Source organism: Nyctibius grandis, chromosome Z, assembly GCF_013368605.1.
Source record: "Nyctibius grandis isolate bNycGra1 chromosome Z, bNycGra1.pri, whole genome shotgun sequence".
NCBI classification, from domain to species: domain Eukaryota; kingdom Metazoa; phylum Chordata; class Aves; order Nyctibiiformes; family Nyctibiidae; genus Nyctibius; species Nyctibius grandis.
This window is the reverse complement of record NC_090695.1, coordinates 63731649-63747985: the sequence shown is the minus strand read 5'-3', so window position 1 is coordinate 63747985 and position 16337 is coordinate 63731649. Positions and strand designations below refer to the sequence as shown.

Sequence of the window (16337 nt, the reverse complement as noted above, 5' to 3'; positions counted from 1 at the left end):
GCAGCAGAAGAAGCTATTATTCTCAATACTCCCTTTCTTATCAAAAACAGTTAAAGGTAAAACGCTGAAAACTTAGCTTCAGGAAATGACTGACTTCTCTATTCACTAACACAAAGCATACTTCCATACAAGCATACTTCCATACGGAGTAAGTGAAAGCGCACATCTCTCAGACTTACGTCCAAGTTACCTCTGCCTCTAGCTGTTGGCAAGTAGAAATGCCCCTAAACCTACATTCTTGCCCATCTCCCCTGCTCCGACATGAAGCGCAGAAGAGAGGAAAAATAGCTGAACTGCCAAGCATCAAAATTAAGGCACACCAAAAATACCACAGCTTTGCAGCTTCAACTTCCACTAAAAAAAATTACAAAAATTGCATTGAATTTCTTAATTTCAGAAATGCTTCAGCACAGTCTCCAAGGGTGGCTGCAAAACTATCAACTTTTGCTAGGCAGTATCAACTACTTCTTGTGGCACCTCCTTTTGTCAGTGGCTCATACTGGGTTTTGCTCTTGAACATGTCTTCTCACTGAAAAATTTGGAGATTTAAAAGAAACAAGCAATTCAAGTGCTCTAACACTGGTGTCCAGATCAACAAAGAGCACAATCTATTTCCTCCCCATGTTTAAGCAGAAAGCCTGAGCTCTGTAGAGCCTGTAGATACTAAAAACATATTACGTCCTTCTTCAAATATGTTGATAATGGCAATACACATTCTCATCAACAGAAAGCTGGCATAATTCTTGTTTCCACCCCCCTTAAGAGCTATTTTCCATCCCATCAACTAGTATTATATTAAATAAATAGCATCAATACAGCTAAGTAAGAGCTCCTAAAAATTTCACATCCGTAATAAAGGATAGCAAAATATTCAGTTAATTTTCATACAAGTATTTATATGTAAACACAAAATACTGCCTTTTTTTGTTTTCACAGAATCACAGAATCACAGAATGTTAGGGATTGGAAGGGACCTCGAAAGATCATCTAGTCCAATCCCCCTGCCGGGGCAGGATTGCCTAGACCATATCACACAGGAACGCGTCCAGGTGGGTTTTGAATGTCTCCAGAGAAGGAGACTCCACAACCTCTCTGGGCAGCCTGTTCCAGTGTTCAGTCACCCTCACCGTAAAGAAGTTTTTCCTCAAATTTAAGTGGAACCTCCTGTGCTCCAGCTTGCACCCATTGCCCCTTGTCCTGTCAAGGGATGGCACTGAAAAGAGCCTGGCTCCATCCTCTTGACACTTGCCCTTTACATATTTATAAACATTAATGAGGTCACCCCTCAGTCTCCTCTTCTCTAAGCTAAAGAGACCCAGCTCCCTCAGCCTCTCCTCATAAGGGAGATGTTCCACTCCCTTAATCATCTTCGTGGCTCTGCGCTGGACTCTCTCTAGCAGTTCCCTGTCCTTCTTGAACTGAGGGGCCCAGAACTGGACACAATACTCCAGATGCGGCCTCACCAGGGCAGAGTAGAGGGGGAGGAGAACCTCTCTCGACCTGCTGACCACACCCCTTCTAATACACCCCAGGATGCCATTGGCCTTCTTGGCCACAAGGGCACACTGCTGGCTCATGGTCATCCTGTTGTCCACTAGGACCCCCAGGTCCCTTTCCCCTACGCTGCTCTCCAACAGGTCTGCCCCCAACTTGTACTGGTACATGGGGTTGTTCTTGCCCAGATGCAGGACTCTACACTTGCCCTTGTTATATTTCATTAAATTTCTCCCCGCCCAACTCTCCAGCCTGTCCAGGTCTCTCTGAATGGCTGCGCAGCCTTCCGTTGTGTCAGCCACTCCTCCCAGTTTTGTGTCATCAGCGAACTTGCTGACAGCGCACTCTAATCCCTCATCCAAGTCATTAATGAATATATTGAATAGAACTGGTCCCAGAACCGACCCTTGCGGGACTCCGCTAGACACAGACCTCCAACTGGACTCTGTCCCGCTGACCACTACTCTCTGGCTTCTTTCCTTCAGCCAGTTTACAATCCACCTCACTACCCGATCATCCAGACCACACTTCCCCAGTTTAGCTGCGAGGATGCTGTGGGAGACTGTGTCAAACGCTTTACTGAAATCGAGATAGACCACATCCACAGCTTTACCATCATCGATCCACCGGGTAACATCCTCATAAAAGGCTATCAAGTTGGTTGAGCAAGACTTCCCCTTGCTGAAGCCATGCTGAGTGCCCCTAATGATCCCCCTATCCTTGATGTGCCTAGAGACAGCACCAAGGACAAGTTGCTCCATCACCTTTCCGGGGATGGAGGTGAGGCTGACCGGTCTATAGTTACTCGGGTCCTCCTTCCTGCCCTTTTTGAAGACTGGAGTGACATTCGCTTTCCTCCAGTCCTCAGGCACCTCTCCCGTTGCCCACGACTTAGTAAAGATGATGGAGAGTGGCCTAGCAATGACTTCCGCCAGCTCCCTCAGCACCCGCGGGTGCATCCCATCAGGGCCCATGGATTTATGGACATCCAGGTTGCTTAATTGGTCCCTGACCCAGCCCTCATCAACCAAGACAGATTCCTCCTCTATCTTGACTTCTTCTGAGGCCGCAGGGGTCCAGGGCTCCTCAGGACAGCCTCCAACAGTATAGACAGAGGCAAAGAAGGCATTCAGTAACTCCGCCTTCTTTTTATCCTCTGTCTCCAGGGCCCCCACCTCATTCATCAGTGGGCCTACATTGCCTCTAGTGTTGGCTTTACCTGCAATGTATTTGAAGAAGCCCTTTCTGTTGTCCTTGACCTCTCTTGCAAGGTTTAATTCCAAGGAGGCCTTAGCTTTCCTAGTTGCCTCCCTACATCCTCTGACAACAGACTTATATTCCTCCCAAGTGGCCAGCCCCTCCTTCCACGATCTGTACACCTTCTTCTTCCAGTTGAGTTTGCCCAGCAGTTCCCTGGTTAACCATGCAGGTCTCTTGGTCCCCTTCCTTGACTTCCTACTTGTTGGGATGCTCTGATCTTGAGCTCGGAAGAAGCAGTCCTTGAACGCTAACCAACTATCTTGGGCCCCCTTACCTTCTAGTACCCTGTCCCATGGGATTTCCCCTAGCAATTGCTTGAAAAGGCCAAAGTTGGCCCTCCTGAAGTTCAGGGTTGTGATTCTGCTAGCTATTCTGTTCCTGCCACATGAGATCCTGAACTCTACCATCTCATGGTCGCTACAACCAAGGCTGCCCTCAACCTTCACCTCTTCAACCAGACCCTCCTTGTTAGTGAGGATCAGATCCAGCAGCGCTCCTCTCCTAGTTGGCTCATCCACCATTTGCATCAGAAAGTTATCATCAATGCACTGGAGGAACCTCCTGGACTGAGGATGGCTGGCTGAGTAGGCCTCCCAGCAAATATCAGGGTAGTTGAAATCCCCCACAACAACCAGGGCCTGTAATTGCGAGACTGCTCTCAGCTGCCTGTAGAAGGCCTCATCACCCTCCTCATCCTGACCTGGTGGCCTGTAATAGACACCCACAACAGTATCACCCCTGCCAGCCTGCCCCTTAATTCGCACCCACAAACTCTCAACTCGCTCCTGATCCGCCCCCGGACAGAACTCAATACATTCTAGCTGCTCACTCACATAAAGAGCGACTCCACCACTTCTCCTTAGCGGCCTGTCTTTCCTGAACAGGACATAGCCATCCATGACCACATTCCAGTCATGCGAGGTGTCCCACCAAGTCTCTGTAATTGCCACTAGATCAGAGCCCCCCGACCGAACACGGATTTCTAACTCCTCCTGCTTATTCCCCATGCTGCGTGCATTGGTGTACAGGCATTTCAGGGAGCGAGCTGGGCACACCGATTTCATCCCAGATTCACCCCCTGACTTCACCCCAGGGGGATGGGGGGCCTCCTGGTCTACCTCAACACTAGTGCATTGCCCCAGTGGTGCAAGCCCAGCTACCACCCCATCCCCCTTCGAATCTAGTTTAAAGCTCTCCGAATGTTTTCTTTGTAAACATTTTAAAACTTGAACACCACAACAGATATTTTAAGATGTGTGGGGGCTAATTTAAAGAAAAATCTGAAGCAGATCTATCATCAGGCTGAAAGCAGCACAAACAGATCAGATTTGAGAAATAAAAGCCAAGCATTTTGCTGCTTATTTAACTCTGCCCCCTTTGATAAGGTGTTCCCTCAGGCTACTTCTACAACAGCACTGAATAGGAAAAAGAAGGAATTCGAAATATCTGAACTGGCAGCTCAATATGTAACTCAGCATGACAACTGTGAAAACTGAGGGCTCTCTAAAGTTGTCACCTTTTACATTTGAGTGTTTCATAGGCTTACTGAATGTGGTAGGCTGGTTAAATTTAATGAATAAAAGAGGCTGAGTTTTAGTCATTTCAAGCCAGAGGATGCACTTCCACAGTACTGTCTTACTGAACGGAGAGCCTGGCCCAGTACTTCAGCAGCAAACACTTGATTTACTGGGCATGCCTACTGAGGGTCATTTATTCTGCATTTGTTGTGCATACTGAATGCTTCATTATCTTTATTGTGTTCAAGTTTTAATAAGAGTTGCAGTGGTAGATGTATCCTTAGCTGTATCTATGACTCCTTCTCTAGGAAAAAAGCTAGAGCTGACAATATCCATCAGTGCTTAATTTCCTTAAGTAACCAGAGTCAAGATCATTTATGTCTTCTGCAGCATTCAGCATTCTGTTCAGTTGATAAATACAGCAGTATGTGCAGGGTTTTTTCTGCCTGTATTTTAAGATGGGCCTCCCCACTCTAAATACAGTTCTGTCAATCCTCTTTCACACATCAAAAAAGAGACAAAGGAAACTTCAATTTCCAAACCACTTTAAACATTTATGGCATAGAATGCAGCAAAACCGTAATAACCCTTTGACAACATACAAAATGGAAATAATCTAAACAAGAGACAAGCAACAAAACAGAAACTAATTTAACAAGAGAAGGAAGAAGGAAGCTCGAAGCAAGAAGGAAGAGAGTACAGTTTATTATTTTACAGCAGAGCAGTAATTTTACTGCAAGGTCAAAGGAAACTGAAGAGCTCAGCTGGACTGAGCAGTGGCCCAAACCAGGTGGGAGTGCATCAGATCATGACCAAAGGCTTCTCAAACCAAAAATTAACTTTGCAAGTTAAAAATGGACAGAACACGAAAAAAAAAAAGTGGAGGAAAATAACAGATTCCTGGTGTAGGCGACGAGCTCAGCCTAAGAAAGAAACCACAGACATGTTCTCTGAAAACCTGCAAGATAAAAGGCTCTCTAAACTTCTGTTACCAAGCAATGCATCTGGTAGTGGGGATTTGGCAGAGTTTACTGAACAGTAGCAGTGGATGGTACGATAGCACATAGAAAGCACGGGAAGCAAGACTCATGTTGTCACTGGGAAGTACAAGATCAGCTTATAGAACCTACAAAGAGTGTCAGTGGGAGGTGTAAGAAATCTAGTGCAATCACAGAAAGTGCTGCTACTCTTAAAATTAAAAAAAAAAAAGGTTTGTGTCAGATCATGAGAGATGGAATTCAGACTATTTAGACAACTAAGAAAACCTAATCATAATTATCAAGGGATTAATATTACCTCCTTGGTATCATGAAAACAGATATGAAAGCATCTAGTTGTCTGGGGGCTTCACTGTGGTAAAATATATTATCAATCCAAATCTGACAAGAGAAAACTAGAAGTTGATAAGAGAACACCTTCCCTTGGCTTGTCTTTGCATTCTACTGTGGTAAAGACCTCAGGTTATTAAGAAGCAAGACCTAAGCCACCACCAGGAACATGCTTCCTTCAACTGTATCACTATTTAGTTTTGTTTCTTTGCATACTCAATTTCTGCATTTATCACCCTATTTCAGAGAATCATGGAGACTGATGTTAAACATGCCTCTTCCATGATCTTATTATGAGTACTGCAGTCGTGGAAACACCAAGTGAACTATGTAGCAACCAAAGTAATGTTAGGAGAGAGAGTAGAACACTGCTTTCGAAGACACCTATGTTTTATTTCACAGCAACACAGCACATCCATTTAGCATTGACAAAGGACAAAAAGCTGTGCTGTGATACATTCCAATAAAAGATGATGGTAATACTTGAATACTGTCTTTTAATTAAGGAACATCTTAAAGTGCACTAACATATAACTGCAACATTGTTACTGTTCAGCTCTGGGGTATGCTATTAGGGAAGTGATGGCAGTGAAATTGGGTAAGTAATGTGTTCTTACTGCCATAAAGTTTGAAAATCTTATCTAAGAAGACATGGGTTAAAACCATGAAAATGCAAGGGAAAGCACTACTATGCAAGTCTAGAAGGCATACAGAGTACTGGCAATAGCCTAGAAAATGCCTTTGTGTACAGGCTGAATAATAGCCTTCTATAAAATTCACTGAAAGGACTCAATGCACATGCATGTTTTTTTCATTTTAAGCGCACTATAGCTGCGAATAATAGAGATGCCGTACTGAAAACTCCTAATATAATATACTAGAATTTTGCCAGAAGAAAGCAACAAAGACATTTCCTGCATCCTGGATTTCAAGACTGAAGAAAACCCCTTAGCTCAATGGAAGCTATAAATATCACAGAAACATGCAACTACTAAAAGTTCCATTTTTTTTCTCCAGTGAAGAGGCTTAAAATTTATGTCACTATCCATGACATTAAAGGTGTTCCATATATCAGCACCTGACAAAGATAATAAGAAAAAAAATCACGTTTCAGAGAATGTAAGTTTAAAAACAAAAGGAACATTTTAAGCATTGGTCAGAACAAGTAGCAAACTAAGTAACTTCCTGCTTTCAAGGTTTTTATTCTGAGAGGCTGGTGGCCGTTTTGTGTTGCTACAAGACCACATTAGTCCTTCCACAGAAGGAGCACACTGAACATGTAACGGCTGAACATGAAAGTGATGGCTTGGGACACTGTTAGTCAGGGCACAAAGAAGTTGAGACGCAGGAGGTAAAACGAAAGAATGCACAAGAAAGAGATGAAACCGAGCAGATGAGGCATTTCTCCTGAGAAACTGGAGTAAACTCACAGGTGGAATGCACGGTAGGGGACAGACAAGTCACTTTTAAGCAAGTTCGTGTGTTTCACCTACCTTTTGATACAACAGGGCAATAAGTACCAGTATTTTTGGGCTAAAAACTAGCATGTTTTTCAGCATTTAAGTCTCCCAAATATACAATCACACACCACCTTCAGAGACAGGGAAAAACTGGTTCCTTACCACATCAGTTTGCTCACACTGACAGTACATGCTTTGCTACATGTCAGAGAGGAAAAACGTTCCTGTACTTACTCGGATGTATATGTACTGGTTATGTACATACATATATCTACATATAACCAGTACGTGTATATGTACTGGTTATATGTACTCCACTTACTGCAACAGTGCATGGCAGAACAATGGCTGTACAACACAGCACAGCAAAATGAGCTCAGTAACTGCAGGGGAAGGACAGCTAAGCGCCTATTGTCAAGCATGCCAAGGAGGGCCCACCACTCTCTTTTCTGAGATGTAACCTGAAGAATTTTGGCACTTCTTAACGAGCAAGGCTCCTACAACATTTGAAAGGCAGATTTGAGGAACTAGGTCAATGCTCAGCAACGTGCTATTCGTATCTTAAACATAAGGATGGTTTTAATTTTCTAAGCAAATGCACGCCACCAGATCATCAGAAACACGTAAAAATGGGTTATTTCCCTTTTCTCCACTTTTGAAGTACATTCTCCACCCTTTCCATGAGTCATGGCCCACAGATCACTACATGCTGTATTAACATACCATGTATTTCCTGGGCAATAACTGTATCATAAAGCTTGAGTGAAGATTTTATAAGAACTGAGCCTCACGATTCTCCTAAGCAAACAAAATATGCCATTTTCTATCTCGAAGATTTTTAAAAGTTATACCTTATTTTTAATTGAAATACATGTTCCAAAAACTAGGCAAATAACTTCAGCTATATATGGACACAGCTAGCATTTTAAAGGACTGCATGGTATTCAAGCAACAGGAGAAGACTGCAGCTTCCCATGTTGGTATTTCAGAGTTCAACTCCCACAGCTCTACTTGACTAAGAGCGAGATAAAGTTGCATTCATTTGTTAGAAATGTTAATGGTCACACTTTAATATCTGCGTTGCCACCCAAGGATCAGTCTGGCATTCAGGCTTTGTACAAGAGAACGCCTAACATCAGATTTTTTTTTTAATCCTTTGTCTTCCCTGAAGCCAAATATTATCATCTGAGCATATTAATACGAGTTTGCTCTATTCACTCTGGGATTCTCTTGGTCACTGTAATTCCAGCATATCCTTTAGTAGTAACTGGGCTCTTTTCCACATATTTGAAAGATGACTGTCCTTTCTATACATTCATTTAGTTTGATCTCGATGCCACACCATACAACGATTTTTCTCACAGTGCTAACCATATTCCTGGTTAATTCTACCTTTATGCAGGCAGACTTTCTCCCAACAGCATTGGACTCAAGAACACACTCCAAAGGTACTTAAGATTATATGAACGCCAAGAATATTTCTGTACTTTGCGTCTTCCTTATGTATCCTTTGAAATGTTCTTTTATCCAACTGTTTGCTATATACTTTTTCATCCAACAGCCATTCCAAATTCTATTACAAAAAAAAAGTATTTACAGTATGAGTGCATCCCTTCACTCTTCTAAGTTTTCATCTAAAAATTAACAAAACAATTAAGGCTGGTATCCTTAATTAAATTAAGGTGGAGGAGGACTGGATTTCACTCTGGACTTTTTAACAGAATCATTCGCTTCCTTCCTTCATCATTGTCCAACCACACCTGCAGACAGGCCTTAAAGCCATAGAGAAGTCAGGACATTTATGGATCTCCACTCAAAAATGACTTAGGTCCTCCTCATCCTTCCCTTTCTTTCACCTCCAATTCAAACAAATAAAGGTTCTTTCCAAGGACTTTAGATAGATTTGATTTTAAGGACAGGAAAATATCTGTGTGACAAGAGTCTAGAACAGTCATCTTTTTGTCCCCACTAAGCCAGAATGTTAGTTAATTCCTTAAATCTCACTGAGCTTGGCCAAACAGCACTAATTTAGAAAGCCATAAGAAAACCAGAAAATGTGAACAATGTAGTTAATTATACAAAAACAAAGCAGTGCCAATATTCATACTTACAGGCTGAGGCTGTTCTGCAATACAGCAGTTGAAACACAACCAAAACTCACTCATTGTTTACAGTCTGAAGTGGGAACACAGATGAAAAGCAGGACTCAGCCTCTGTAAATCTGTCTCCAGGTAGCAAGTTCTTTAAATAGGTTTATTTATAATGGTTCCAATGTAAAAATCTTTTCTCTGTAGAGCTCTTCTCCAAAGACAAGTTAGTCCCAGGACAAACAACTTGAAGGCCAAAAGTTATTTTAGAGTCTTCTTTCAGAAGGTTGGTCCCAGCACCACAGAAATGTTACGTATGCTTCTTTGGTCCCTAGCGTTACGTGAACCTGAAAACAGAAGTACATTACGTAAAAAAGAAAGAATATACAGAATCTCGTGCTCCCAGACAGCCACCCACACCAGTGATTTCCTGGTAATATCTTGAACTACAGACTGAAGAGACACTAGCAAACAAGTCATGTGCTTATTTCTACAATAACTACCAAAAACTGCATATACCAGATATCCGTATGAGGCTTACATTCCAGCTTTGATTAGAATAAGTGATATCAAGAACTGGTGTCCAATCTTTTAGCAGCCATCTCTGTTTGGTCTGTTTCTAACTTTCAAATGTCATTTATGAAGTGACAATTGCCTATATACCCCTTTAAACTTCTTAGGAAATTGTGCCTATTGACATTTCATATTTCTCAATGGAAAAGTTACCCAGTCCATTCACAGCATGAGGTTTAAATAGTATTTAACCCCAACTCTGTCACACAGCTGTCAAGCAAAGGAAAGCTTTTCTAAATGTTGAGGAAACAAATAAATAACTTTCTATGTATGGAAAACTTGCAAAATGGCTGGACCTGGTCAACTCAAGGTATTTTCCTTCCACTCTCTCTAGCCTCCTGCTTCACATACAGTTGGCTTCAAAATAGATTACTTGTAGAGTCTGAAACTGTTTCCTTAAACCTCTAAAATTCCTCATGTGGAACAACTGAGGCTCCAGATTCCAACCATTTCTTTGCTAAAATAATGTTTATTGGTTAATCTCCAACCCGGTTTCTTTCAGTAAGAGTGCAATAAAAATTCCTGTGAGGTTTCACCCTGGTCATTTATCTTGCCATCTATCATAAACTTTACTTGCAGAGAAAGTGAGATAATGAGTATTCAGAAATTCTTAAATGCATACACCTTAACAATTCTATATACAACTGCATCTTCATTCATAGATATGTGTGCATAACTGTGCAGCATTATTTGTATGCAATTCCTCACAGTTTGAAGTGGTTTGGAGTCTCCAGGAGACACATAAACAACATACATATATGTACATACACGCACACAGTCCCACTTAGCTACTGCCTTCATCAGTTCTCTACCTGTCAAGAACATAAGTAATGAGGTCCCTCATTTACCACATACATGCCAAATTACTGTACTGTGCAGCCACTACTAACCAGGTACTTTCCAGGACTGTTGGCACACACACGATGCACACACACAGAAATACAGTAGCATCTTTCCTGTACTAAGTCCAAAAGCCTCTGGGAAGCTTTCCCACTTCTTACATTTTAAGAGACTAACAGAGGCTCTTCAAGAAATAAATGCATGTTTCAGTAACACCATCTAAACACCAAAACCCCAGCAAAAGTACTTGTCTATCTTAGCTTTGAAAAAGCTACTGGTAGTGTTTAAATTAAGTTTATATGCCTGTTTGTGGCATTTCTTGCCTAGAGATCAGAATAGGATGTGGGGAAAAGTGCTTTGCTACGTTTTCCTGTCACTACCACCACATAGAGCAAAGCAATTTTATTAAACTGAACACCTTGAGGGTAAGAAAAAACCTAAACAAAACACAAAAAACCCTTCTAAACAACCTTTCGTCAGATACTTCAAAAAAAAAGGTCTTAGTACAGTGCTAATATGACATATTTTTACTACTTGAAATAAGACTTTTTTCTACTCAAAGATGACCATCTAAATCCCATGTATCCGTCAAGAAGCTGCAATAAAGCATGGGAATTATCAACCATCAGGGTGAAATTCAAGAATAAAAATAACTTTAAAAGTCTCTAAGGAAGTTCTTACTTCATAATTAGGTAGTTTCATAACATTTCTCAATTCTTCTGGTTACTGAAAGCTTGATCAACTTTAAATAGCAAGAGCTGGACTAACCTAGAAAAGCCTGATAAGAAAATACTGTTCTCTGCAGTCTCAAGATGTGTGTGCTATGCAATTTTTCTAAACTGGATTCAGTGTAACAGAATTAGAACTAAAACATGGTTAACTCCTGTTAAGCATGTAACAACTGACAATTTTAGTCCAGTAACTGTAAAGCTTCTCTCTCCTTAAAACTTGCTGGTTTTACTCTGAGAAGATAGGCTCCAAGTTGCTCTGAAACGCAGCAATGCTCCCCCAATGCTAGCTGCTCAGATTATGAGAAACTGAGAAAGCAACTACTCAAAGTTAGAGCATTTTGAAGTCAAATATATTGTAACCTGCCAGAGCTATAAACAGATACATTGCAGTGGGCTTCTCTTGCTGCACAAGCGACCCAGTATTCTGATTCGCAGCTCCTGAAATTCTGACACTACTATTATCGCTTCCTCACAATCTCTTTGTGACAAAGTCCAGATGTAACATATCAAATTCTCGCACTCACAGAGGGTTAACTTCCATCCTGCTGTTACACCTGCGTACAGAAGACGTACATGGAAAGGGCAGGGAAATTCCTCTGTCAATCCATCTCCTCATTTGCTCACTGGTAGTTGGTGCGCTCCTCAAGCTCACTGCAGCGTTAAGTGCTGTGTTGAGCTGAAGCCCTGGGAACAAACCCGAAGGGCTCGTGCACGCTCACGTGAGCCTGGAAGGCTCTTCCTGGTTACAAAATACCCAAGGGTGCAGAAGACTTTCTCCACCCAGACACTCTCAGCACGCAGGACTTGTGCCCTCCAGGACAGTTCTCTTTGAAACTGACTCCCTCCCTTAAATCAAAGCTGCTGAATGACAAAGCCAAGCTAGAGATCATGAATCGTCTCTGATAACACGTTCATTCTTAAAAATGTATTTTATCTCTTATAGCCTGTATAGTGCCACATTTGTCTTTAATTTCATGGTTCTGCAATCAGTACCAAGCAGTTTGACAATCTGTTGTCTTTGAATTAAAAAAAAATTGTGGTGGAAGGACGTATCTGTAAGTCTGGAGAAAACAGACAGTAACTGCACCCCTTAAAAGGCAAACAAAAGCTTAGCAGTATTTGTTAGAGTACTGGAATTTTATACACCCCCACTCTGCTACACAAGTGATTTTTACAGTGGCCAAGTTAATATAAAAGATCAGGTATAAACCTGCCACACTAAAATGAAAAGAAAAAGCAATTAAACTGAAGGCAAAAAGGCATATTGGCACTGCGATGTCAACAGCAACACACTATGACTCCTCTTACGCTGCTAGTTGCTTGTTTAAAGAACAAGTTGAAACAGGAAAATTCTGTTGTTCTCTTACAAATTATTGGTTATAAAGTAAGAAAGCAAAAAGCACCATAGTGACCTACAGCTACCAGTCAGGTAATTATGTAGTATCAGCCCACTTGCAATCTCTTGAGAAAGCATTCCTGCAAAGCCTGGACTGCACCCCAAACCTAGCTGCAATTAATGAGATCCAAAAACGTGCAATACTTCACAGCTACTTCTCTGCTTTGTTGTAAGATCAAGCTTTTAATACGGCGCTGTTCGCAAGTGTTGCTGCAAGTTGTTCACAGCCTCAAGCTTCGCCAGGGGAGGTTCAGGTTGGACATCAGGAAGAATTTCTTTACAGAAAGGGTTATTAGACATTGGAATGGGCTGCCCAGGGAGGTGGTGGAGTCACCATCTCTGGATGTGTTTAAGAAAAGACTGGACATGGCACTTAGTGCCATGGTCTAGTTGACAGGGTGGTGTCAGGGCAACGGTTGGACTCGATGATCCCTGAGGTCTCTTCCAACCTGGATGATTCTGTGATTCTGTGATTTGTCTGTGTAGACTTGCCAGGTGAAGAGGACAACAGAGGCTGAAGACCACAGTTCAAGACAACAGCTCTGTCACTCTCTGTTTTCACTCTTTACACAGTTTTATGGTGCTCAGAGAGGAAGAACACCACAAAGCTCATGTCGAAAAGACAAGGTGCTTGTTCTGTCTGAAACGGAAAGTTCATGAGAGTGGTGAATGGTGAAACACCTATTTGTTTTTTCCCACTCAAACTTTCTGAAGTCTGAATGCAACTTATTTTAGAGAGTACGATTCACGTTGCAAGAACACACAGGACTATCACGCTGAACAACTCTGTCACATTTTAAGGCATTTATACCTGATGCACGACTTTAATCCCATTTATAGAAATTTTAAGTAAAATGAAGAAATGAAGATATTAAAAAGGACACAGTGTTTAGAACTTAAAGTGAAAACCAATAAGGTAATTTTCATTACTCTGAAGTTTATTCCACAGTAGCTGATCTAACGCAAAAACCAAAATTACTGCTTATTGTTAAATACCAGTCATAAACGCAGCAAGCGCAAACATTGCATTAATGGATAGTGGGAGTGGAGCATGTTCTCTTACAATATCAGCAATTTTTCGTATTAAAGCAGTATTAACTTTTCTGTAGGAAATAAACAGAGCAGGAAAGGAGGAAGGGTAAAAAAAGAAAACAGTCTCCCCTCCAAGCTCTTCATGTTCACTGGCAAAAAGCAGGTTAGAGAGCATTTACCTTAGGTGATTGTCCTGGTTTGGCCCAAACCAGGCCAATTAGTCTTAGAGAAACCAAGGTCACTGCTAAATTCCTCACTGCTTATGAGTGAAGAGCCGAAGGGGGGTCGCACCTGCAGGGAGGAGCAGACAGGGCAGGTGACCCAAGATTGACCAACGAGGTATTCCATCCCATACACGTCATTCTCACTTTCCTATTTATCACTAACCCACTGCCTCCTGGAGGTGGGGCCCAGGAGGGAGGGGCCCTCCTGTCTCCCACTGATTGGTACCAGCTTTGCCAATTCTCCAGTTAAAAGCCTGAAGGTGTGATGGCAGGGGGAGCTACTGCATTTTCCCCTCTGCCTGTGCTGGGGAGAGCTACTGCATTTTCCCCTCTACCTGGGCTGGGGGGAGCAACTCTGCCTGAGGAGGATTTCCAAGCTCTTGATCTTGGTTTTGTATATATTTGTATATATTTGATTATTTCTATTATTCTTATTATACTCTTTTTCATTACTATAGTTTATTAAAACTGTTTTAACTTTCCAACCCATAAGTCTCTCTCCCTTTTCCCTTTCCCTTTGGGTGGGGGAAGGAGGGTTATCAGAGAGCATCTGCCACAGGTTTAATAGCCGGCCCAGCTTTAAACCGTGACAGTGATCAAAACAGGAATATGCTGCATGCTGCAGAAGGTCAGTTAGAATAAAGCTACTTATTAATTACATAGCTTAAGAACAGCCTGCTGTTTTTAAAAAACACCTATAAAGTTCCTTTTAAGGGTGAACCCTCTATATCCTTTGACTGCATAATGCTCACTACGGCTTCAAACAGGAAGTGCGGTAACAACGTTCTTTGACAATTACTTGAAGCAAATAAAACCACAGGAAGAGAAAGAAAATGACTGCAGGTATTAACATCTGAATTTAACTCAATTTGCTCTGCAGCTCAGACTACTATTTAAGGAGAAGGGAGAAAGAAAAAAAAAAAAAAAGGTAAAAAATAAAAGTGAAGCATTCACAAAGTAATGACTAAGTATGCCATATCATGGTATGTCATGACATAATGTACCATGACATGCACACATCACAGAATCACAGAATGTTAGGGATTGGAAGGGACCTCGAAAGATCATCTAGTCCAATCCCCCTGCCGGAGCAGGATTGCCCAGACCATATCACACAGGAACGCCTCCAGGTGCGTTTTGAATGTCTCCAGAGAAGGAGACTCCACAACCTCTCTGGGCAGCCTGTTCCAGTGTTCGGTCACCCTCACCGTAAAGAAGTTTTTCCTCGTATTTATGTGGAACCTCCTGTGTTCCAGCTTGCACCCATTGCCCTTTGTCCTGTCAAGGGATGTCACTGAAAAGAGCCTGGCTCCATCCTCATGACACTTGCCCTTTACATATTTATAAACATTAATCAGGTCACACCTCAGTCTCCTCTTCTCTAAGCTAAAGAGACCCAGCTCCCTCAGCCTCTCCTCATAAGGGAGATGTTCCACTCCCTTAATCATCTTCGTGGCTCTGCGCTGGACTCTCTCTAGCAGTTCCCTGTCCTTCTTGAACTGAGGGGCCCAGAACTGGACACAATATTCCAGATGCGGCCTCACCAGGGCAGAGTAGAGGGGGAGGAGAACCTCTCTCGACCTGCTAACCACACCCCTTCTAATACACCCCACGATGCCATTGGCCTTCTTGGTCACAAGGGCACACTGCTGGCTCATGGTCATCCTGCTGTCCACTAGGACCCCCACGTCCCTTTCCCCTGTGCTGCTCTCCAACAGGTCTGCTCCCAACTTGTACTGGTACATGGGGTTGTTCTTGCCCAGATGCAGGACTCTACACTTGCCCTTGTTATATTTCATTAAATTTCTCCCCGCCCAACTCTCCAGCCTGTCCAGGTCCCTCTGAATGGCTGCGCAGCCTTCCGTTGTGTCAGCCACTCCTCCCAGTTTGGTGTCATCAGCGAACTTGCTGACAGTGCACTCTATTCCCTCATCCAAGTCATTAATGAATATATTGAATAGTACTGGTCCCAATACCGACCCTTGAAGGACTCCGCTAGACACAGGCCTCCAGCTGGACTCTGTCCCATTGACCACCACTCTCTGGCTTCTTTCCTTCAGCCAGTTCACAATCCACCTCACTACCCAATCATCCAGACCACACTTCCTCAGTTTAGCTGCGAGGATGCTGTGGGAGACTGTGTCAAACGCTTTACTGAAATCGAGATAGACCACATCCACAGCTTTACCACCATCTATCCACCTGGTTACGTCCTCATAAAAGGCTATCAAGTTGGTTAAGCATGACTTCCCCTTGCTGAAGCCATGCTGAGTGCCCCCAATGATCCCCCTATCCTTGATGTGCCTAGAGACAGCACCAAGGACAAGTTGTTCCATCACCTTTCCGGGGATGGAGGTGAGGCTGACCGGTCTATAGTTACCCGGGTCCTCCTTCC

The 16337-nt window shown here is 42.6% G+C and overlaps 1 protein-coding gene across 5 annotated transcripts in view; it reads right to left on the bottom strand.

The window, feature by feature from the left end:
* Window positions 1–16337, bottom strand: part of CDC42SE2 (CDC42 small effector 2) — a 99112-nt gene that overhangs the window by 31751 nt on the left and 51024 nt on the right. For 4 of the 5 annotated variants that reach the window (XM_068422831.1, XM_068422833.1, XM_068422832.1 and 1 more), the window contains one exon: window positions 9171–9493. In XM_068422831.1, the coding sequence (XP_068278932.1) occupies window positions 9171–9224 (54 nt within the window). In that variant the 5' untranslated portion in view covers window positions 9225–9493. Of the gene's footprint in view, window positions 1–9170; window positions 9494–13897; window positions 13920–16337 lie in introns of those variants that run through there. The other variant, XM_068422835.1, reaches the window with a different exon arrangement.